Genomic DNA, 25,444 nt, shown 5'->3' on the forward strand with positions numbered 1-25,444 from the left:
CTATTTTCAAGTGCGGCCTTGGAATATTATTTATAGGGCTGAGGTGGCCCTCTGTACAAGTTGAGTTTGACATGCCTGGTCTATACCATCAGTTTTGGGGCCGCACCACAGCTCAAGCGGTTAGTCGCTGGCTTTACACCGCGGATTTGTGGTAGACAAAATGGAGCTGGGGCAGGTTTTCTCCGAATACTTCGGTTTCCCCTGCCAATCTTCATNCACAATCACCCTCACCTATCATCTGGGGCTGGTACAATAGGCCAGAAGTGGCCGCAGTAGAAGGGACTTAGTCCCACCCCACTAACAATAAAAAAAACAAAGCTAATTCTAGTGTACTGAACCGGTTACGTGTTTTAGTGGTCTTCCAAAATAAATTAGCTTCCTTGCCACGTAACAATCAAAATTCTTGGTCAGAGATGAAGCCGAGGACTTAAAAACATAGGATGTGATAATGTGCTGCGTGTCAAGTCTGCTGAATACCTCAGGGGACAGTGACACAACCAGGCCCATATAAGGGAAAGAAGGGGCCAGCAGGGCCCTTTGGTCCAGGCCCCTGGCCTAGGAGGCCTGGTCCCCAAGTGGTCTCTTCTTATCAGGTTCTCCAATCTAGAATGGTGCATGCAATTCCCATTTCTCCCATGCGTGTCCCATGCCCATGCGTTTTCTATGTGGTTCGTGCCGAAATGTTAAAAGCAGAGTGAGTTAAGTTCCGGGAAATGAGAGAATTGAGAGATTTTTTTTTGCACGGGTGGCTGTGACGAGAGGACCTGAGCGCGGGAAACTGAAGAATCTTCATTGTTAGAAGACGCTGCCAAGGAACGGCTAAGACACTATAGGCTGGAAAAGGCTTAGCAGGTGCTGTAGTGAACTGTAAAGTTTGGAGATTAGCGATGGCACTGTATTACTTGTAGTTCCGAGTGGTGTGTATAAGTGGCCAATCTAATCAGAAATCCATAGCCCGTCTATAGTCACATGCCCCTAAATTGCGACAATATCTTCACAGTTACCGTAATGGTAACTTGAAATCTCGTAGACAAATCCACTAAGGGGAGGCTGGTCTAAGCAATATCTTCCGAAATATCGATAACTACCTACCAGAGTATACGGAGTTACAGCCTAAATTCTGTCACCTCTATTGGGATGTCACATCTCACACCTTCTATACTCTTCCCTTAGGGCGAAAGACAAAATTTTCACACCCATACGAAGAAATATCAGATTGATGAAGAAATCTAATTCATGATGAATTCACGCCTCTCTTCAGACGAGGGCGAAGCCTAATTTAAAGTTACAGTTCAACGTTTAATGCCAGCTACCTACATAAGGGAACTTCTCAAAGACATTCCTCCCTTGTAGTCTGCATACGTAACACGTCTGACGGTCGTTTCCATGTAACTGAACGCACCATTTGCATGCAAAAGCACTGTCGCCTATACGACAGTAAATCAGTCATGCAAAGGCACAGTGGTAACTATATGTACCACCTATTTTAACAATTCAAATCTCTGCACTTTACCTACAAAGAGAATTTACAGGTTTCATACTATACTCAGAATAAATAGCCATTGTTTTAACTGATAGGTTTTTGTAACAGAGAGATGGTATGTTTTCTTTGAGTCTGGGAGTGAATTCTAACATACTGACTTGATAAACTTTACGCCTCAAAGAATTAACAAAGATATTCCTGAAATGAACACTGTGCTTTAAGTACAACGTCATTAAGGCGTACTGAATAATGGCGGTATAAATCCACGCATTCTTAATCTCGACAACAGATAAAAGTGGATGGTGATCTTATTGGATAAGAGGCTGTATGGGTCCCACATACAATACAAGCGCGGTGACAAGAGAACGATCACTGCCCCTGCAGAGAACCAAACCCGGTTTATCCATCCTACAGTCAGTCACTGTTCTGACTGAGCTATCCATCCTCAATCCGCATATAAATGTATGAATAAACAAGAAAAGTTCGCGACAGTTACCTTTTCATGCGTAACTCAGAATGTATGTGTTACTCCCATTATTTCACTGCCTTTAATTTTCATTGGAAAATATGTAAATCAATTAACATTAAGTTAAGTAAGTTCGCAACGCGCCGGTCACGGTAGCCGAGCGGTCTAAGGCATGAACTATCTTCGCTCGCTTGGAAGCCGGGATCGTGGGTTCGGATCTGTTTCCTGTGAGGTACGGACTGAATTCTTATATATTATTCTTATACACTGCCGGTCACGGTAGCCGAGCGGTCTAAGGCATGTACGTACTGTCTTCGCTCGCTTGGAAACCGGGATCGTGGGTTCGGATCCCACTCAGGGCATGGATGTTGGTGTGCGTTTTTCTATGTCTGTGTACAGGTAGAGGCCTTGCGACGAGCTGATCACCCGCCCAAGGAGTCCTACCGAATGTGTAAGATCTAGAAAAACCGAAGTGAATGGAGAAGTTCATGGAGGTAGGCCTAGGCCTACTGGGGCTGTAGTGCCAAAGAAAAAAAAAGTTCGCCCCGTGCTTAATTAAGCAACATACAGGGGAAATAAATGGAGGAGTTGAGGTATAGCTTCATACACCTAAGCACTAGATGGCAATGAATAGCTTCACGCTCCGAACACTTTATCCACGGCGAAGGTGCCTTCGGTACTCATCCCATATATTAATGGACCCCAAAGCCCGTCTGGACTAAGTGCTGAATAACCTTAACTGACTTTTTCAGTCAACTTTAATGTAATTTACTTCCGCCATTTACGAATCCCATTGTTTTTAAACAAATAACTTCATTCTTTTTAATCTACATTAAAAGATTCAAAACATGGTACGTAATTGCGTAAATCAGGGATTACCTGTATTATCTTCAGCAAATTATAAGCCTTGCACAGGGACACTGTTGTATTAGGATAGCAGTCGTCTGGAGCAATAAACCACAGTACTATTGTAAGCGAGCTGTCTAAGGCATGTATTCTCTTAACTCGCTCGGAAGCCGGGATCGTGGGTTCGAATCCCATACAGGGCATGGATGTTTGGTATGTGTTTATTCTGTGTTTGTGTTGTCCTGTGTTTAGTCAGAGGCCTTGCGACCAGCTGATCACCCGTCCAAGGAGTCCTACCGTCTGTAAAATGATCATGAAACAGAGAACTCAGCCCCATGCTCCGAAGTGGGAGGAAACTGGAAAGTGAGAAGCAAGAGGAAGAAAAAAATTGTTCATAAAATGATAATTAAATCTTTCTAAGGAACAGGGAAGAGCTTTTATATGATAAACTTCAACCAACCACCCACTAACCAAACCTCCTTATTCAAGGTTATAAATGAGGTTAGTAAATTGCACACACTAGAAACCTCTCAAGCAGTAGGAGTCTGCCTGTCTGACTGTTTTACTGCATTCAGAATGAGACGAGGTATAATGTAACAAATTAAGAGATATCGGATGGAGGATCTTGCTGTATTTACAGCTTGGGATTATCATTCAAAATATTCGTGGGTTTCTCAAATCCCAACGCGTCTCACCTCATCTTAATGATCTGATTCCCTTAACACGTACTCTCTCCAAGTATAATTAGAATGATCAAGTCAAGGAGGATGAGGTAGGCAGGGCATGTAGCACGAATGGGGGAAACGAGGAATTCATATAGGGTATTGGTGGAAAAGCCAGAAGGAAAGAACCACTGGGAAGACAAAGGCGTAGGTGGGTGGATGATATTAAAATGGAGCTTACAGAGATAGGATGGGATGGTATGGATTGGATTGATCAGGCTCAGGGTAGGGACCAGCGGAGGGTTCTTGTGAACACGGTAATGAACCTTTGGGTTCCATAAAATGTTGGGAAATTCTTGAGTAGCTGCAGAATTGGTGGCTCCTCAAGAAGGGCTCAGTTCCATGAGTCAGTAAGTAACCATTCAAAGCGTGTTGAACTATATGTACCACTTGCCGTAACACTAAAGGAACTCCGCATTCTGCTAACACGGTTTATTTATGTTTTTGTACGATTCTCAGAATAAATTACGAACATCATTTGAAGAGATCTATCTTTTGGGTATAACGCCATGTTGAAAGTCAACAGATATTTCGGAGGAACATGTCGCCCCCACCATCAGGGTAGAAGAATAATTTAAGCCAGAATCATCGCGACATCTGGGCGAAATCAGGCGGCAAGCAGAGCTCTGTTTGCTGGTTACTTCAAATCCTACATTCGTGTAAAGTTAGTCTTATATTTTTCTGACACGAAGTAAAATTAAATTCTTCGAACATACTTCGGTGTAGATTACGGCTACGAGACGCCGTGTAGCCTGGTAGAATGTTAAAAAGTTACGGATGAACTTGCTGCATCCATCTTCAGATTATATTACTCTTCTATGCTTAAGATGGAGTTGGTTCCTCCGAAACGTTGGTAAATATCTATGAAACTAAATGGCACAACATCCCACAAGATAATAATCTTCATAGTAATCGCAGCGAGACCCTCAACCCACGTAGTTTTGGTGTAAATTTACAATACCAAATTTCATCTAAATCGTGTATTTTTTCATTGCTAGTGGGGTGGGACTAAGTCCCTTGTACTGCGGCCACTTCTGGCCTATTGTACCAGCCCCAGATGATAGGTGAGGGTGATTGTGGAGCAATTGGTGGAATGAAGATTGGCAGGGGAAACCGAAGTACTTGGAGAAAACCTGCCCCAACGCCACTTTGTCCACCACAAATCCCACTTGACCAGACCCGAGATCGAACCCGGGCCGCCGCGGTGGGAAGCCAGCGACTAACCGCTTGAGCTATGGGCGCGGCCCTTCTAAAATCATGTAAGTAGTATTGCAGATGAAATGTATACGTTCACCTTGTAGCATAACTGCTAAAGTTATCATTGCGCTTAATTAAACACCATGCCATGAGGACGTATGGGGGAGTGGTAATATATCTCCACGCAATTTAGCTCAATACTAGATGGGGGTGTGTCGTCAGCTTCGCCCCCCCCCCCGGCCATTTCATCCGCTTGGTAAACGCCTATGGTACTCACTGCATGGGCTGGATGAGCTCCAGAGGCGATACGGACTGTCTTCTGTTCCTGCCGGGACTCGAACACCGATTATTCGGTCGTTCAGCCTGTAACCTACTTGTTATACCGATAGAACCAGAGGTCTTAACATCAGAGGGATCGGTGACTTCCATCAAACACATGCAAGGTGTCGTTCTTAAACGTTAAGTCTATATTCTAAAAGTAACCGGCTGTGAGCGTTGAGAAACCAGTCCATCACGATCAGAACTTTCTAATGGTAAGAATGTCCACTTCATCTGCCTTTCCATTGCATATCTTAACTAGAGGAGAATCTGTGGTCTCATTAAATAAAGAAACTGAAATTCAGCTATTAAAACTCCACATCACACAGAAGAAAGTGACAGGATCACATTCACTTTTCAATTCTGTTTATTTCTCTTGATATTTTCATTTCCAAACAGTGCCTAACGATAAATCCTCTCATTATCAATGTATATCATTAACATTCAGCACAACAGAGCGCTAGGCAAGGTATACGTTCTTCAATGTGTCAGCAACGTGACATTCTTCAATGCGAAACTCATTACGCCATTTCCTTTCATGTTGTTAAGCGAAGATGTGGTACCGCCGAAGTATTTCTGGCCACTTTTGTAGCAAAAACGTGTTTCTTATCCGCCACAAATAACAGCAGGTACATACAGGTAAACGTCAAAGAACTATAATAAAAAAAACAAACTCCGTGGTCTGTAGTCCGCAAGTGAACTATACCGACCGAGCAACCGCTGCTTGTCAGCGAAGTTAGTGCCAACTTTTGCGGATGGAGGGTGTCACGTGGTCAGCACAACAGATCCCCACCGCCGTTAATCTCGGTTTTCTAGACCGGAGCCACTATTTCCTTGAAATAGCTCCTCAATTATCCTGTCGAGGCTCCCACTACTTCTGAGAAAATTTGGTAGATCCGGGAATCGAACCCTGACCGATGGATCTGTAGCCAGGAACTCTGACCACTAGACCACAGACGCGGTTACTAAACAGAAATATAACAGGCAGACTGAAAACAACAAACACAAGTAAAAAAAAAAACGAAGACTGTCGACATGGGTTAGATCAAGACCAAGTTGTATATCTTATCAAGCTCTTATCAAAGACTAGTCTATAAAGCACGCCTCAAACCTTGGAATACGAAGTTCTAACCGCCCGCTGATAAGCAGAAGATAAAGCCAGTTGTAAGTCCGAACATTCCAATCATTTTTAAATTCGGAAAACAACGTAATAACAAATTACTTAAATTTTAACATTTCCCGTGTCAACAGTTCAGAGCCACTAGTTTACAGATTAATCTTACTGACGAAAATGGATATATTAATATTTCGGAATATTAAAAAACGAAATTTTGTAACTTTCAATCATTTATATCTTGCAGTAAATGCATTTGATATCATATTAAACAGAAGCCGGGGTAGCGTAGTCGGTATAATTACTGACTAGGAGCTGGAGAGAGGGGTCAGAGTTCCGAATCCCGGTAGGGTCAAGAATGGGGTACAAATGAGTCATTGGAATGAATCATTTATTTCTAGCTTTTCTCGACGCTGTCAGTAACACGCATTATCTAGTGCCGAAAATTCGGATGATTAAAATTGGGAAGGGCGTGGAGACAAGCAATCGTGGCGCAGTCTGATGTATTATCCTGGCATTTGCTGGGAAGAACCGAATAAAATCAGGAAAACCTGTCATGATAAGCGGCAACTGTGTTGAGATTTGAACTCGGGACCTCCAGAATTCGAAGCATGAATGCCATGACTTTCTATTATGAAGATGATCATCATTCAATTAAATTAAATTCAATTATTTACTTGTAAACTTAACAGGTCTAAGGCCAATTACAAAAGGAGCACAAGTAAAGAAAAAGAAACAAGACACACGATAATAATAAATTATTAATTATTATTATTATTATTTCTCGGTTCATTTAAAGACGTTTCATTAGCTGTACTAACAATTAAACATAACGTTTCGAAAACAGTTTGTACATATATGTATTACTATAAACATACTCAAAGAGAAGTAGATTTCTTTAAATAAGAACCAAAATGGATGGGGTTATGGCCCTGCGCAAAGATAACTGCGCCGTGACAGATCTCCACGAACAATCACTGCTTGCGCAGTACTGTACCAGTTATCACCCCCTCAACAAGTAGTCGGATGTGAACACTTAGGATGGGGGATTGCACAGCACGAACCGTGTAGCACATATTACAGGTCTGCTGAATTACGAACAGCAGCTTCGTCTTATGTTAAAGATAAGCATACCAGGTACAAACGCGTATATGCGATCGTGCAGGAAACGTATAACAAAACTGCCAGTTAGCCCAATTAGATGCCCTTGCCGACCTTGCAGAAGTAAAGTCTGACCTTCACCCTTATTTGATTCCTACTGCAGAGAGTTTCAGTGCAGTGTGCACGCAGCATTTTGCAAACCACGTGGCGGCAAGCTATCTCACGGCATATCAGGTCTTCGCTGTGTTTATGTTAGTTGGTTGGTTAGCTGGCTTTCTCTCTGGGGCTGTGCCGTAGCTCTGATGGTTTACCGCTGAATTCTCACTGTCGAGATCCGCGTTCAATCCCGGGTGACAACGGTGAATTAAGTACGAGTAACAATGAAGCAAGTTTTGCTACTTCTTTCTGTTTTCCCCCACCAATTATAATTCCACCAGTGCTCTGCATTCACTTGTCACTGCCCCCTTGGGATGTGCAACAGTCCTGACCAGGCAGCACATTATCGCATCCTTTGTCCTTAAGTTTGTGGCTACATTTCTGAGCCGGCATTTTGTGGTTACAAAGAAAAACGCTTTTAGTTTTTACGGTTTCCCGTTGAACAAGCAAATTTGCGAATAATACACGACGTAATATATAGGCGTGATACACAGAATGTCAAAATTAAATATACTGTAATATGTAACCAACAAATAAAATATGAACTATGTGAACAAAGCAACAATGTCCAACAAAGAAACAGAAGAACAGGTCAGTGGTTCGCTGGTTAAGAAACAATAGCATAGACTGTCTCACAAGACTGAAATTCGTGTTGCCGCTTTGTGTCAAAATGAACAGTAATTACAGGCATCTTAATTATCAAAAGAGATCACAAATACGAAATGAACTGCAATTAATCCTTTCATGTTAGGAGTGAATAGCCATGCTGTTTGAGAGTCTCTAACCCATTAAACTATATATCTTCATGTGGACGAACAAGAAGCAATAGTAATAAACCCAATCTCATAAATCAACAAACACAAACATGTGCAATTATGTGAGATTTTAGGTTCTCACAACGGTGAATATGAAGATTATGGTCATCTGTGATATGACGCTTTGTGGTCTGGTAGATAGGAACCAGTATGTCATAGGAGCCTTCTGAGTCCATCTCAAGGGTAGAAAAGTGACCCACTGTGATGATGTAAAACAGCAGGTTCCTCCGAAATGCTAATACCTATCTAACAACACGGCTTCACATCCCAGAGAGACTGTAATCATCTTGTGTAGCTACGTCGAAACATCGATCAATCAAATGGGGCATAATTTAAGTGTACGCAGAAAACGCAAGAACACAAAGTTTGGCGGTCTGACACGCTTCCTGCCAACTAATAGTAATACCAGGTTCATATAATATAATACATATTTAGGTCTAAGCATACGAAATATTATGAGACAATTTTGCATACCTGTTTCTGAAGAGAACTTGCGTCGTCAATCCTTTCAAATCGTTCGAATTTGAAGCTGTTACTCCGATACAATTCGTTGTCTGGTTTCCTGCCGCCACATAAACGCCTTGTAATTGCTCGCGGTTTGAATTCCATTATATGTAAATCTAAATAATGAAAATTAAACACACGGGAACGCCTGGAACGGCGTACCACGGAGTCGTCATTTCCCAGCTGATTCCCGATATTACTCTCCGAACAACCGCTGCTGCTGTCAGCTGTCCCGACCGCGCACACGTTCCTGAAACTCAATAAATCGCACCACTGTAATTCACCACTTCCCGGACTTTTTCTGTCATTCGCGACACCATCTTTAACCACACTGTTACTGCAAGCTGCTGCCTCACTCTCTAAAGGTTGCTGTTTTTCATTGTCAGGCACTTTTTTACTGCTTTGCAGCCCAACTCGCTTCAGCATTCTCTCCATCATGCTTGAAGCTGCTACTGCTCACAGCAGTAGAGACACCTGTCCCACCTTATCCCAACTTGAAGTGCTTCTCCGTGTTCTCCGTGTTCAATGGATCATTCGATGGCAGCGCTCCTCGTGGTAACAGGTGGTACTTGTTACAATTTTGGCGTATGTACCAAGGTTATATGTGTGTTGTATAGAGGTTTGGATGTATAAATACAGTTGTGTTTTCTCCGTGTGTGCCTTTATTAACGTGTTTTTTTGTCGTGTCATTATTTGTCATTTTACAGTTCTGTCTGGTTTAAGTTCACTGATTGAGAATTGTCCTTTAGAGGTTGTATTGTTGTATTTATTTCTCGTGTGAAGTTGCGAATAACGAGATAATAATTTGTTTAGAATTGTTGGACCCCTTTCACACATCCTTTACAGTATTTCCAGGTTAGTATTTTCGTAAAATTGGCGTACGAAGTTACTTCCGTACGTACTGAAGTTTGTTTACTAATTACTTGTTCTGCTAGTGCTAGGATAGCATATAACGTTTGAGGGTATTCGTGCTGAGGCAACATGAGTTGAACCTGTTAGAAGGTAATATTATCTGTGGATGCTATGAAAGTTATATAAGCAGAAAGGATGAGATACAAGACACTACGATTTTTTTCAATAAAAATATATTGGGGGATATACAAATTCATTTGTCGTTAAGTATCTCGAAGGATGGAGACTGAACATTTTCCAAAATGAGGTTATGTAAACCAAATTTGTGTAGAATAAACATAAGCCAACTTTCGTTGCAAGTTCCCATCTTTTTTTAATTGAATTGAATTGAATTTATTTACATTCTATAAATCCTAAGCAGGTTAGTACCTTTGGATACAGAATAAGTCAAAAGGTTACATACATAAGTACAGGCAATTTTTAGCTTAAAAATTAATATAACTTAATTTTACATCATTCTCTATTGACATTGAAATATTCATCTAAAGAGTAGAAGGAATGAGCATGTAGATAATTCTTTAACTCTGATTTAAACTTTTTAGTATCATTGCCCAAGTTTTTAATACTTTGTGGCAGATTGTTGAACACTTTTATGCCAGTAAAGTAGACTCCTTTTTGATATACTGATAAAGTTGATGAGGGTAGGTGGAAGTTATATTTTTGTCTAGTATTCATGTTATAGACATCAGAATTTAATTTGAATTTATCTTTGTTGTAAACAACAAATAAGAGAAGCGATAATATGTATTGCGATTGAAGAGGTAGAATTTTTAATTTCTTAAATAATTCTAAATGCAGAATGCCCACGAAACTTGTTTGGTGTTTCAGAGTGTATTATTTTCGAAACCATGGCGAATAAGTGAATAAAATGGCGACATACACCAGTAGTGTTCGTTTTTTTAGTTTGTAGAGTGGTGTAAGAGTGTACTTAATATGCACCCCGTTCTTCGGCCCGTTGTACCAGCCCCAGATAATGAATGCGTATGGAGCTGTTGGTGTAATGAGAATCGGTAGAAAAAATGAAATACTTTGAGAAAACCTGCCATTTTGCCCATTATGCCCTGTGACCAAACTGTGTCTGCTACAGTGAGAATCTGGCAATTAACTGCCCAAGCTATGGCATCCCTCAATCCAGTCCACACCCACATACCCTCCTTAAGATCAATTTAAATATTATGCCCTCACTATGCCTTGGTCTCCAAAGTATTCTATTTATTTCAGCTTTTTCAACTAAAATTATGTGTACATTTTCTTATTCCCCTGTTTCATTGTGCTTGATTTGATCACCCTAGTAACATCTGATGAAGGATACAGATTTTGATTCTCCTTGTTGTGTACTTTCCTAACATAATGTAAAGTGAAGACAAATTACTGTTGCATGAACCATTGGCAATAAAACAACCTGCTTTATTCTTACCAAAGAGAAATCTGAAAATTGGTTTGATGCACAGTGATGCTTTGCCATTAATTTGTTTCATGACAGTCTCGTAACAGTTTCCATAACTATTGCATGGATTGTAACCGAAGATGGAACACTCAAGATTTGGTACACAGGTATAATTCAAAGGTGTGCTGGATTGTCTTAATGTTCTATGATTTGTGTGTGTTCTAAATAAGGGTGTTTTGTTTTTACTTATTTTACAGATGAGCACAGAAATTCATCGTGGTGCAGATGGACTGTTTGCAGTTTGTTTCAGAAACTACAAAGCATATGATGAGAATAAGATTTTGGAAATTTTTGGAAGATACGGACGTGTTGTATCTGTTCGATTTTCTGGAAAAGAAAGTACGGGAATGGTATTTGTGCGTTACAGGGAATATAACGAAACTAGAAACTGCTTGGAGGACCTAAATAGGAGACAAGAGTTAAATGTAAAACTGGCTAATTACAGGCCACCTCTACTGGATGGACCAAAGCAACAGAGTGGAAGGTATGTTCAGGTCTTTATCAAGGTAATTTGTGCAACATGTCTCCATGAAAATGCTTATTATTATGTGAGATTTGAGGTTCTCATGGCAATGACTGTGAAGAGTGCTGGTTTACCAACATTTCAGAGGAACATTGATAAATGTCATCACACAACGTGGCATTGCATCCCAGAAGACAGAACTCTGCATATTACTACACTAAAGCTTATCACATTCCCATTACTATGTTGGGTCTGTGTATGAACAGTCATGTGCTGAACATTAATTATTCCAACTCATCCTTCTATGTCATTTCCTGTCATGATAACCAGATTATATGAATTTGAGTAGCTGTCACACCACCCCACTGGAAGAGAAAGTGGAATTGTTTATTATGATAAAGGGAGATCCATCCCAGCATAGCAAGGTAAAGGTAGAGCTATCCCTGTACCAGGCCGTGAAGGCCCATAGGGTTGTGAGACGTTGAGGGTCTCATATTATCTAGACAATCAGCTAAAAGATGGTGGTAAGGTTGTCAGCCTTACGTGCTGGCCGCGCTTTACCCCCAGGACTATTCCGGGTACTCATACAACCCTATGGGCCTTCACGGCCTGGTACAGGGATAGCTTTACTTACTTTTTTTACTCATTTCTGTTGGAGGCTGAGTAGACCCCAGGGCCATATTGCGGCTGGAAGGATTAGGTCAATTGAAAAAACTCCAATGACCTCATTGGGACTTCAATCCGTGACCTTCCGGCTTGTAGCATAGCGCCTCAACCAACTATTCTACCGTGTGCATCCCCCCCATCCCAGCATGGTAGAAGGTAAAAGGTATACTTGTCCGTGTGCTAATTTAATTAATTAACACCACACCATGAAGATGTTTGGGGGCGTGTAGGTACAGGTCCACCATTCTTGGCCTTGGCATTAGATGGAGGTTAGTTGATAGCTGGTTAGCTTCAAGCCCCAGCCACTTTACCACCAGAGAAGGAGCCCCCAGTACCCATTGGATAAGAGGCTGGGTGGGCCTCAGCTAATCTGGACAATGTGGAATAGAGGAAAATCTTTTGCCCCTGCCAGGAATTGAACCCTGGTGTGTAGTCTGTCGCTGTACAGATGGAGTTGGCCTGGCTCCTATTCTGGTATGGTTTGGACAGATATTATTAAATTAATTTAAGTTAGTTTTAAGATTGCTGTTATCTGGGATGTGACAGAGTGGCAGATAAGTTACTTATATTTTGGAGGACTGTACTGACCCTGCCTTCAGAGTAGGGTACCGTGTTCCTCCAAAACATCAGTGATTATCATCCAGGGTACATGGGACCACATCTTGCATCTTATTTACCGTATTTACGCATGTATAGGCCGCACATTTTTTGCCAAAAATTCAAGAGGGAAACTGGGGTGCGGCTTATATTCGAAATATTCGAAATCACACTTCATTTAAAAAAAATTATATTCATAATTAGTAATACAGGGTGTTCTACTCCTGAAATAATATTCCAAGAAAATTATTTTTTCTATAATTTCTGTCTGAAAATTGTGCTGCGGCGTATATACATGCGTAAATACGGTATATAATGATGACTCTTTAATTTTAAAGACATGAAAAACATTTACCATTTATTTCTCATTCTGTCAATTTCAATCACATATCTGAATGATTAATTAACGCTGGTGAGATGACCCAGTTATTTAGCATTACGAGTACTGGAACCCACTATTGGATGCAATCCTGAGCCAGTTCTGTCCATCTCCCATCAACACAATCTTTTTCCCCCCACTACCACAAGTGAGTTACTGGAAAGTAGTCCCATGTCTTAGATTTACGGCACATAAAAGATCCTCATGTCTCTAGGAGACCTCTGAGCAAAAGTAGGCAAACTTTCCTGCCCAAGTAGTTTCCAATGCCTCCGGTAGATGGGGAAGTATCGGGAACCACTGCCAGCTTTGCTGGCTGAACGGGGCTGATAGCGAGCACCAGTACCGGCAGGGTATGGCGACTGGTAGAATATCAAAGGGGGACGTACAATAGACTATTAGTCGTGGTGCATGGGGAAAACCCACCCCCTCCAGTAGTAATAATAATAATACTGGAAAGTAGCAAACATAAAAGATTTGCATGAAGCATAATCTCACAGTGGATAAGTGAATTTTGTTAATTGGCTTTCTTTTTTGTTGTTATTATTTCTGGAGTTGTGGAGTTGGCTATGCAGAGTATTTTCTTATAGTAGTTGAACAAGGGGTGGGCAAATTTTCTGCGTGTGGACCTGGTTACAAATTTTGTAATAGACACACAGTGTTCATGGATGCTGATGATGATGACAGTAATTTACATTAATTAGTTTATTTAACAATCTTGTCAATAATTTAGATTATGTATTGTTTAAAATGCACTTCACTGAAATACAGGGTGTCCGGATGAAAAGTGTCCAAAATAAATAATTTATATCTTGGAAACTAATTACCATACACATATCCAGTTTATGTCATTGGAAAGGAAAACTATGAAAGTTTTCTTTTCCATGCTCGGCATACACGCATGTACCAGCTGGTGGCCTTTGGCGAGCTCAGTAGAGATTTTAACACCACAGGTACAGCTTAAATGCGTGTTGTGGCTAGCAGAGTTGCAGTCTCTTATGGCTGTCCAACAGAACACAATACGGATTTCAACCTCCTACATGGAAAAGCATTTGTTTCTCCGACAACAAACTGAGGAATACAGGTAGTCTGTTGCGTGTAAAATATCTTGGAAAGACACAAACCTATAAAGAAAATGTCAATCATATTAGAGAGGCATTCCAGTGAGGTTTGTGCAAATCAACATGTGCTGGTAGCTTGCGGTTACAAATTCCACATTCAACAGTGCACGATGTGCTACACTAAAGGCTCCGCCTAAGAGCATACAAAATTCAAATGAGTAATGCACTAAAACTGAGTGACCATGTAGCACCCATAAACTTCATTTTGGACATGCTAGAAATTGACGCATCACCCAATTTCCTTTGCCAAGTGTACTTCTTGGTTGAGGTGACGTTCCATGTCAGTGGAGTTGTAAACAGGTACAACTGCAGGATTTGGGGCAGTCATAATCCACATGTCGCATGTTTGTTGGAGAGAGGCAGCCCAAAAGTGAATGTGTGGGCCAGCTTAATGCACAACAAGTTGATTGAACCGTTTTCCTTTCAGCAAAGATTGTGACTGGATGTTTGTACTTGGACATGCTGGAGCTGTATGCCCTGCCCCAATTACCACCTCAAACTATCCTCCAACAAGATGGGGCACCACCAGATTTTTGCCACCATTATACAAATCACCCGGACAGATTGATGGATGGGTGATGGATCGGCAGAGGTGAACCAATCACTTGTCCTCTTAGGTCGCCAGATTTATGTATGTATATGTATGTGAGGGGTGAGCCATAAAATCCGGCCATTGCACTGTGACTTTCAATGATCTGTTGTGCTTCCCGTTTGGATTAAACCTTTATTAATCCTACACTTTGAAACAAATGCAGGACTTTATTCATGGAGTGTCATAAAAGTCACTTGATTCCAGTTTTAACTACATTGAATTTTCTTCTTCTGGGGTTATGTGAAGACTACTGTCTACCAGGTTAAGATCAATGACCTTCAATAGCTGAAAGCCCGCATAATAGACGCTATGGTTACGGTAACACCAAACATACTTCCAAGCAACGTGAAACAAGGTCAAATATTGTCTGGATATTTTTCATGCCACCAAGAGAGCCCACATTGAAATTTATTGAGAAAGTTATTCATTCATCTGTAATCTGTCAGACGACAGGTCCACAGTCTCTTCCAAAACAGTTCCTCCACTTAATGCGATCTAGACCTTTCTCCTTCAAATGAGAATATCCTCTTCTGTCCCCAAGGTCATCCAGCATCTTCTTACATCTTCTTCCTCGTCTTCTGGTTCGCATACATTGTGTGTCTGTTTTTGGAAAGAGACTATCCAGATAAAATGATAATGTGGTAGTTTTTCCATTTGATTTCCACATCGCAAGAAGTAATATACTCAGGAAAAAACTTTCATAGTTTCCCTTTGTAATGGTGTAACCCATAAATGTGTATAATAAATGCTTTCTGAGATATAATTATTTTATTTTGGATACCTTTCATCTGGACATCTTGTATATACACATCAGAATGAACATGTAAAAACCAAGATGAACTGTAATACATATTTATAAACATGATATAAAATAATGGTTATTTTATACCTCCAAGAACATCTGTTACTGAAATATCACATCATAAAATAACATTTTCAGAAGTATCGTATGTGATACGCTGGTCATTACTTAATTAGGAAGAGTAGAATAAACTTTTTTATAGCATAATCACTTCCTGTGTATACTTCGGAACATACTGACCTTTTTGTCCTTCATGAAATGTGAGAGTCACCTATGAATCAGGGGCTGTTATCATAATAGCAAGAAGACCAATGTTTCACATGTTCAGAGATTTGTTTTAGATGAGTGACGAAAGTAGACATTTCCTTTTCCTAAATATGATTCAATATTGAGGGGGTGGGTTACCCCATGCACCACGACCAGTTTGATCTATTGTGCGTCCCCCTTTGAATTTCTCCTGTCTCCATACCCTACCAGTACTGGCGCTTGCTATCGTTCCCTTTCTGCCAGCGAGGTTTCGGCCTTCTACTGGCAGTGGTATCTAATAGTTAGTCCCTTTCTGTCAGTGAGGTCGTCCCTCCTCTGGCAGTGGTACCTAAGCTCCCCCATCTACCGGAGGCATTGGAAACTGCTTGGGCGGGAAATGGCCTAAATTAGCTCAGAGGTCTCCCAGAGACATGAGGTTCTTTTACATGCTGTAAATCTATGACACGGGACCCACGGCTTAAAGTCCCTCCCGGAGGACTTGTTCCCTGAATTTTTCCGCCCTTAAAAATTCCACGACCTCCGCCGGGTTTGAACCCGCGTACCTTGAGTCATGAGGTGGGAACGTTACCCCTAGACTACGGAGGCCGCTTTTCCTAAATATGATAGAAAATACATATTGTCATGTTCACTTCCAAAAACTAAGATCCAGAATAGAAAACAAAATACCTATGGTGAGAAATCAACTGGTTTTTATTAAGAAAAAGACAGTTGAAACATTTAGATATAAATATAACCACTGTCGGGTAAGACTTCATGTACAGAAACTGAAAACGGTCTCCTGTCATTCCTAGGATAGAAGAAGAAGAATGATGATGATAGGATGTATAAGTAGTAAAGATGAGAAAGAATACCAGAGAAAAGAGGGAAGGAGATAAAGGAAAAAATGGGAAAAAAGAAAATTTCAGCTTAAAGGAGAGGGTGGAATGATGGTAGCATAAATAAATAGCAGGGATGGGAATGCAATAAGGGAGAAATGTAGAAAGGGAACAATGAATAGAGATGGATAAAGGAAAAGGAAAAAATATTTTCTCCTTGTTACTAATTTTAGTCGCCAATGTAGACTAGCACCCAGAAGTGTGGGCTTGTGTATTGTACATGTATGTACATAACTTTCTGTGCCTTGAACTGCTGAGACTTTCCAGTAAACATTTCTGCTTCACGCAGGCCCTGGCTTGACCGCCTTTGGTCTGTATGAAATAATTAGCAAATGAAAGTTTGTGTAGTAAGTAATGAGTTACTTCTTCTTAACAGCTTCAGATTGCCAATGAATAATAACTTTGCAAGAAACCAATGTAGTTCTACTTACAATGGACCCAGGAAAAAGTTTCAGCAGAATTTTATGCAGAATGATTTTAAAAAAAGAAATTTTCAGCAAAAATACAAAAATCATCACACAGAAAATGAGAATTGTGAAGAGCCAAAACAGAATGATGAGCAGAATAACATTAAAAGCGAAGTTCCAGAGCCTGAAGAGCCATTAAATAATGAAGAGGCAAATGGGTCAGATGATATTAATGATAAAGGAGGCACAAAGGAAGAAACAACAATTAACAAGGCAAATGTTGATCATCCAGGAAATGAAGGCGATTTGAAGAACTCAGACAGTAGTGACCAAATATCGCAGGAGAATCATACAAGTAATGGTGAGCTGCTTTAGTTGTATATTTGTAGGGAAATGTCAGTTTACATTTTCTGCATTTAATGAAGCCCCATTTTTAGTAATTATTATCAGTGCTCGCTTATATGCCATCTGATTTGTGAAGTAATTGTTTTCAAAAAGTATGCTTTTAGCTGAAATTTTTCTTGTTTTGCATTTAGTGATTAGAGAGATGTGAATATTTATCCAAAATTTCTGTATGGGCGAATTTATGATCTGTATTTTGAATTTTATGGTCATAGAAAAATTGCATGGCCCAGACATTCATAGCACAGGTTGCATTGTATATGTATTGGATTCATGGTCCTTGAAGTCATGCTTATACTTAAACTTCTTTCTTTAATAGATGTTATTGATGATGGTCCTCCACCACTTGTTGACTTTGAAGATATGCCAGATCTTGTAGGTAAGTTCTGAGCACAGTGGCTAAATTTTGTAAATGGTTTCATGAATTAGTTACAGGGCCACTGAACATTGCTGACAGATGGCTGACTCTCCTGTTTTGTTATTAAGGGCTCCCCTTGCCTAATTCTCAGCATAGAAACTAGCTGTACTGACCAGGCCATGAGAGAGGTGAAATAGAGCCCAGGCCAGTCACAAATGTGGGGCCCCCACCCTGCTCTGAAAACCATGTGAATATATGAATTTACTTAATGTAAACTTTAAAAAAAATCAGGTTTTGTATCATCTAAACGATGCAAGTGAATATCAATAAAAGGCCAAGAATAATGAATCAACATTTCAATTAAAAGGAGTTCCCACATTCTTACTGACTTGTTATCACTTACTTACTTACTCATGGAGCTGAGCCCTTCTTGAGGAGCTGCCAATTCTGAAACTACTCAAGAATTTCCCAGCATTTTATGGAACCTGAAGGTTCATCACCATGTTCACAAGAGCCCTCCAGTGGTCCCTATCCTGAGCCAGATCTATCCAATCCATACCATCCCATCCTATCTCTCTAAGATCCATTCTAATATTGTCCACCCACCTACACCTTGGTCTTCCCGGTGGTCTCTTTCCTTGTGGATTTCCCACCAATATCCTATACGCATTCCTTGTCGCCTCCATTCATGCTACTTGACCTGCCCACCTCATCCTCCTTTACTTGATCATTCTAATTATACTTGGAGAAGAGTACAAGTTATGAAGCTCCTCATTATGCAGTTTTTATAATTTCATAAATTAAATAAGAATATATTTGGGGCCTTCTTAGGCAAGGGGTTTGAGTCAAATGGCCCTGCTGGCCCTCATATGTGGGCCTGGTTGTGATCAAATTTGTGTAATTTCGTCAGTCTGTCCAGGTGAAAGCAGGATAGTATAGAAGGCCCTTGGCCAGCAGATTGGTTGCTTCATGGAGTAACCATGGAACTGTGGATGTATTTAACTATTTACTGTGTCACGTTATGAATGTTTTGTAATGTAATGCTACCAACAGCGAGAATTATCGTTTGTAAGCCACCCTGAAACATATTTGCCCATGTTATGCTCTCTTTTAGACTCAAAATAGAAATATGCAGTTAGCAGATGTGCAACTTTTGCCTTTTGACAAGTTTGCCCTGTATACCACTGAATATTTTTTGCTTTGCTCTTGTAATACGTTTTCTATGTAGGACACACACAACTGAACCACCCTGATCCTTTGCAAAGGAATTCTATACCCTTCAGTTTACATAAAAGATAGTTACATTTACTATCTTCCAGGGAAGACAAGGGAAGGCCTTGCCTCCTTGTATTATGCAAGCTGAAAAGCATCACATGATTTTCTGAAGTTTCTTACTATTTCTCCTGGTGCACCGAAGGTCAGTTTGTCCCTAAATAAACAGTAGAATGGTGAGGGTCAGCACATTCTGTGCACCACTACCTTACCTTGTTTTTAATGGCTGACAGCACAGCCCTTAAATATGTGCAGGAAGATGTCTTCAAGACATAAGCTTGCAGTGTTGCCAATATCACAGAAACCGGATTTAATTAGTAAATATGAAGAAGATGGTTCTGTAAAAGATGAATGAGAGTGAAAAGTGCAAAAAAGGAAAATAGAAACCACTCTACTATAGCAAAAGTAGGTTAAAGATTATTTCTAGTGATGTTTTGACCTGTCTGCTAGCCTAACTCCATGGTGCATTCAGATTTGAGGTTTTCTGTGATGTAACTATCATGTAATATCGTATGTAGATAGCAGTGCGTCAGAGGAACCAGCAGCTTGCATCATCTGGGTAGTAGGGTGGGAAGTGAAGGGTGCTGGCATGAAGTCAGTAAAAAGCTAATATCACTCTACCAAGAAACTGTATGCATTTAGTGAAACCTGAACGGTCATCGTTGTGTTCACAAGAAACGAACATTGGCCACATGTTGAACCACATGAATCGGCCCACATGCTTCCACCCTAGTCCCTATGTTGTGTGTAATGGACAGCCTTAATTTCGCTTAGTGGGGGGTGGAGTCCAACTGGGTCCACTCGGCATGGCTGCCACTGATTGGCCTATTGTAGCCTGCCCCAGGTGATTATGATGATGGAGGATTCGGTGGAATGAAGATTTGCAGGGGAAACCGAAGTACTCGGAGAAAACCCACCCCAGCGCCACTGTGTCCACCACAAATTCCACTTGACCAAACCCAGGCCGCCGCAGTGGGAAGCCAGCAACTAACTGCTTGAGTTATGGTGCGGCCATTGGCAACCTTGCTTTCATCTCAGTTGCAGAAAAACATGCAAAATAACAGAAACTTGTTGCAAATAAATTGTGTTGATTTTTATCATGTTTTTTTATGAAAATGCAGATTTTATTTGAAGATGACATGACTTACATACTTGTGCACCAAATAAAATATGATTACGAAGACTTGTTCAAATAAATGTATTGTTTAATGTTTTTATGTAGCAAGGTTTTTATGAGGGCAAATACGAATGGAATAGTGGATTACCTAGGGTAAAGTTGTCCATATGCTTAAGTAATTAATCACCTCACCATGAAGACATATGGGGGAGTGGAGGTATAGCTTTGCCATTCTTGACCTTGGTACTGGGTGGAGGTTAGTGGTCACCTTTATGCCTCTGCTGCTTATCACTGGGGAAACAGCAACTGATACCCATTGGACAGGATTCTGGGTGTTGTGGAGGAAACAAAATCTCTTGCCCTTGCCAGGAATTGAACCTCACTATACCAACTGAGCTATCCTGGCCCCTGTAGTGGATTACCTTCTTTTTTAAATTATCTACAGTAGTACTCCCCCCAGTTATCACAGATAATAGAGATTCTGCTGAAGCTTAAAATTTGCCACTGTCACAGTCTTCCAAATTTTTTATTTATGATCAATTTCTCAATCTCACAGCTGAAAAAACAGCCTTAATAAAAGTCTCAAGCATTGCTGCTACACCCGTTTGCCTTTAGAGATATATTATGTTGGTATGCTATTTTAAGAGTATCGCTACTGAGTGGCTAGTGCTGGAAAGTTGCTGATACTTCATCTAAATACCCAGATTTGTGAGTTAACGCATCAGAGTGAGTGATGGTGATTGTGGATTCTTTTAAAATATTTAATTGAATGTGGCATTAACAGTAATCTGTATGTTATTGTTATCAGTACAGAAAGAGAATATAAGATACACAATGAATCAGGGTAATACCATACATAGTTCTACAGTTGTATTCATATGTATGAGTATTATGTTTGTTTGTTTAGGTGAAAGACCAATAGTTTATGGGAAAGACATTATTATTTCCAATCTTCCTCCATCAGTCAACCTGCATGATGTAATGCTATTGACTAAGAGACTTGCACTGAATCCAGTACATATATCACCAATAGAGACAACAGGAATTAAATATAACATGTAAGTATGCACACCTTCCATGTATTAAATTTAATTTGTATGTAGTAAATTTTGTTGTTGGTGGAAATATGTAATAGAAAGTAATGTATTAAAAGCTGATTGGGAAAATCCTTGAATTTATTTCTTAATTTTCTGTCTCAGTCTTTGATATCTGCATGGATGTCAAACAGTAAACGGTATCTTGTCTGTTTGCTAAGTAATATAAGGCAGTGTTTCTCAACTGCCGGGCCACGGCTGTATACTGGGCTCTTGTCTAATAGAAAAAAGAATTTACTGGGCCACCATCTGACAAAGGTTGAGAACCACTGACATAAGGGACAGTATTCTCTATATCTTGTATGTTACGTGATAGTAAGCTGGCTGGTGTGGAACAACTACAGTGACATGGGTAGTTTTACTTTCATTGAGAAGAAATGTCTGGCAAGTAGTGTCACCATAGCTCTAAGTATTGTCTTTAAATTGATGAGTAATTAATTTACACCTAGGTAAATATTGCTTAATGGCATTCAAAAATTTGTATCAGTTCTGTGATCTGTTTCATCTGTTAAAAATTATTTTTTACATGAATATTATGACATTTTTTTAAATACACTTGTCTTTTATGTTCCTTAAAGAAAAAGAGGTAACAACTTGCAGACAGTGATTTTCATATAAGACACCAAATTAACATTATTACATTCATGTGTGTGCTGATTTCCCATGTTTTGCCAGAAAAGTTACTTACATATGCATACTTTGTCTTGGGAAATGACATGGAAGTTTAAAATAAAGTAAAATGAATACTACCTTCTGGGATGTGACTTCATGCTTGCATGCTTATCTTAAAATTTAACCCTGAGGATGGAGGCAGAATGTTCCTCTAACACATCAGAGAACTTCTACTATATTACATGGTTGCACATACCAGAAGGTGGTACACCTCATATTTACTGCTGTGTGGACCCTAAGCCTCACAGAATTAAAGTTATTTCTGTGTGATTTATATGAGTTTAAGTTGTTGCAACATATTAACCTTGTAATATGTTTCAGACCATTTTGTCATCTCTGGGTGAAGAATGAGTACGAAGCAGAAATAGCGGTGTCTGCACTTCAAGGCATACGCATGGCAGGGAATAAACTCTTAGTGGCAAGAGCGGAAAAATTGCTAAATACCTTTAAGCTACCTGTGGATGTTTGAAGCTGCAAGAGAATTGCTGATGTTGATGCAGGAACATTACAGAACTTTCCTGTAAGGTGTCTGATGTGTGTAATACGAGTATATAGGTAGTGAGGTGGTTGTAGGTACATTCTAATTACTTAGCTGTGGATTGAGAAAGAATTCTAATGAATTTCAAACATATGGATATGAAGGTAGTAAGCCAGTCCCACATGTTAGAAAAACTATCAAAAAAAAGTGTGTGGGTTGGAGGTGTTACCATAGCATGTATATTTCCAACATTTATCCCAATGTTATATTTTATTTGGGTGAAGGAGTCTCTTTAGGACACTGGTTTACATCTGGAGATGCAATTTACAGTTTTTCTGCAGCATCATTATGCCTTCCATTGTCTGATCTTCTTAGCTCAAATGCAACATTTTAGGTGCTGATGAGGGGTACATACTCATTTGGAACTCATAGAAAGATATAATTCCAGTGACTGGACAATCTAATCCAATCTTATCTAATAACACTGAGCACTGCTTCTAATCAACAACAAATATAATTTTTTCTTAAAATAAACTTAAACTGTTATTACTGAAGTGATTACAGTACACCTTTGGTGTATCCTTACTTTTTGAACAATTACAATACATTTGTCTTTTTTATTCAAAGATGAATACATTTACTTCTTAGTTTATGACAGTGATTTCTTAAGTGCATATCTTGTGTGTCAATTAACATATTCCTCGGTATTGAACTGTGAAAGGGGTGCAAGTAGTTGAGCTAATTTGAAGGTATTATCCAAGCATTTTCCAGAAGGGGCTGAGAAAAAAACATGAAGAAACCATAGCCAGAATAACCAGCATCCAGGCCTGGACTTGAAGTCATGATCTCCTGAGTATGAAATAGGAAAGTCAATCAGTCAGTCCTGATCTCTTCTTGAAAAATGATAGACAGAAGGTGGATCCTGCTCATCCATCTTAACCTCCTCACTGTTACATCAACTGTTCGCTTGCCGTGTACCAGCTACGTCAGCTTGGGATATTTCATTGAAACCACTGCAGATCTGGTTTGATTTTTCTTGTATTGTTAGATTTAATGTAATTTTGAGGTTATTTTATAAGGAAAACTTCATACAAGTTACATAAAATTAAGCATGTAAGTGAAAATGTCTTGTGTGTTGTAACTGTATTTGTACACAAAGTTAGTGATATGTTCATGAATGATGAAGTGGTGGACCTGAATAAAGTTCTGATTTTATATTGTGTGTATGTTATTCTATAATTGCCAATTTGATATTTTCTAGACAATAATAAAAAACCAACACTATGTAAACAACATGCCAAATGTAGTTTTGGCTGAATCAGTAATTATAGTAATGTAATAAAAATGATATACGATATATTTTTAATAGCAGCTGTATGTGTAGCAGACTGAGATCTCTTTCATGTATCTTCATTTACAGTGTGAGAAACCTCTGTTGATTCTTGCTGCTGTAGTTTCTCCTACAAGATTTAATACAGTTATCGTGTTTGTATTACTGAAGACAGACCTTCCTACCAACATTTAGGAACATCTGCCACTTAATTAAGCCATGGTATATATGTATCTGACAATGCTACCGTTATAATACTGTATTAATCCTACCCTGTCTTCTGTTGAAAGGTTTCCAACATTGTAATTTTCTAGTACAGTTCCACAGTCAGAAGCAATATCCACCACCAACTTTTGAATTTACCACCACATGATTGCATACCGAGTGTTGTATCTTGGTTTTATACATTCTTTGACAGTTACTGTAGTAATGTTGCTTTTTCTCTTGGATCTTGCACCAGAAACATTCTGCACATCCATTTGATGCAGAGATCCCAGTAAATAATCAGCATTAACAGCGAGAGACCACAAAAGAATAAGATTGGTCTCTTTTAGAAGTTCACTTAGAACAACAGATGGCAGAAGTTTTTTGTTTTCTCATATTCCCCACCCAAATTTATTTATGGCTGTTAGAAGTGAAGTTGGACAAAAAGAAGTATGAGAAAATGTTAAAGAATGACTTTGTAGTAGCATTTGAGTTCAGGTCTCTTTAATACTATAGAAAATTAATGTTTATCATAGATTCCTTCTTCATTGTGTACTCTCATGCTATAAACTATTTTTGCGTACATCATACTGAAAGTCGTGAGCAACAATTTTTTTGTAAAGTAACATGCTTTATTATTGAAAAACCAAATACACCACCTCAATCTAGACCTTTCTTTATTTTTCCACATAATCGCCACTTCTTTGTACACATTTCTCCCAGCCTTCTGGGAGTTTGAAAATTTCCCTTCTGTAAAATTCCATTCCAGCCATCCAAAGGCACTGACACACTGCTTTCTGAATTCAGCGTGCATATGGAAGTGCGTGCATGCATGCGAGCAGTGTTCGAAAATGGGTGAAAAATTTTAAAGATGGGAACACCAGCATCAAAGATGAGCCTTGGAGCGGTCGTCCTCGAACAACCTCAACTGAACGCAAGAAGGAAAGAGTGGATGAGATTATTCAAGATGATAGGTGTGTGACTGTGGACAAAGTAGCCCAAAAACTTGGAATAGGGCACAGTGCAGTACAGGAGATGATTGAAAGCTTGGGCTATAGGAAAGTTTGTGCTCGTTGGGTCCTGCAGTTATTGACCGAAGACCACAGAGGTCACATTGGAAGCAATTGCAAAGATGGGGTGGGAAGTTCTTCCACACCCCTCCTATAGCCCTGATCTGGCACTCTCTGACTACCATCTTTTCGGATTTGTGAAGGATCAGCTGCATGGACAACATTTTGAGACAAGGGAGACAATTCAGAAAGCAGTGTGT

At 39.8% G+C, this 25,444-nt stretch overlaps 2 protein-coding genes across 4 annotated transcripts in view; one reads left to right on the forward strand and one right to left on the reverse strand.

Moving 5' to 3' along the window:
* Positions 1 to 9,197, reverse strand: part of LOC117282558 — a gene marked incomplete at its 3' end in the record, with an annotated part of 154,178 nt that extends 144,981 nt beyond the window's left edge. The window contains exon 1 of the mRNA XM_033752693.1: positions 8,693 to 9,197. Coding sequence (XP_033608584.1) covers positions 8,693 to 9,160 — 468 coding nt within the window. The remainder of the gene's footprint in view (positions 1 to 8,692) is intronic.
* Positions 9,198 to 9,286: 89 nt separating this feature from the next.
* LOC111867467 lies at positions 9,287 to 23,857 on the forward strand. 3 transcript variants are annotated; one of them, XM_023857362.2, is made up of 7 exons: positions 9,287 to 9,577; positions 11,279 to 11,565; positions 14,732 to 14,896; positions 17,217 to 17,608; positions 17,969 to 18,028; positions 21,304 to 21,454; positions 22,484 to 23,857. In XM_023857362.2, the coding sequence occupies exons 2-7, from the start codon at positions 11,279 to 11,281 to the stop codon at positions 22,629 to 22,631; spliced, it is 1,203 nt and encodes a 400-aa protein (XP_023713130.1). In that variant the 5' UTR covers positions 9,287 to 9,577; the 3' UTR covers positions 22,632 to 23,857. The 3 variants fall into 3 exon arrangements, with proteins under 3 accessions (XP_023713130.1, XP_023713131.1, XP_033608585.1); XM_033752694.1 differs by lacking the exon at positions 9,287 to 9,577 and adding an exon at positions 9,656 to 9,724; XM_023857363.2 differs by lacking the exon at positions 14,732 to 14,896.
* Positions 23,858 to 25,444: the final 1,587 nt, after the last annotated feature.

This window comes from Cryptotermes secundus, unplaced genomic scaffold (assembly GCF_002891405.2).
Source record: "Cryptotermes secundus unplaced genomic scaffold, Csec_1.0 scaffold812, whole genome shotgun sequence".
NCBI lineage: Eukaryota > Metazoa > Arthropoda > Insecta > Blattodea > Kalotermitidae > Cryptotermes > Cryptotermes secundus.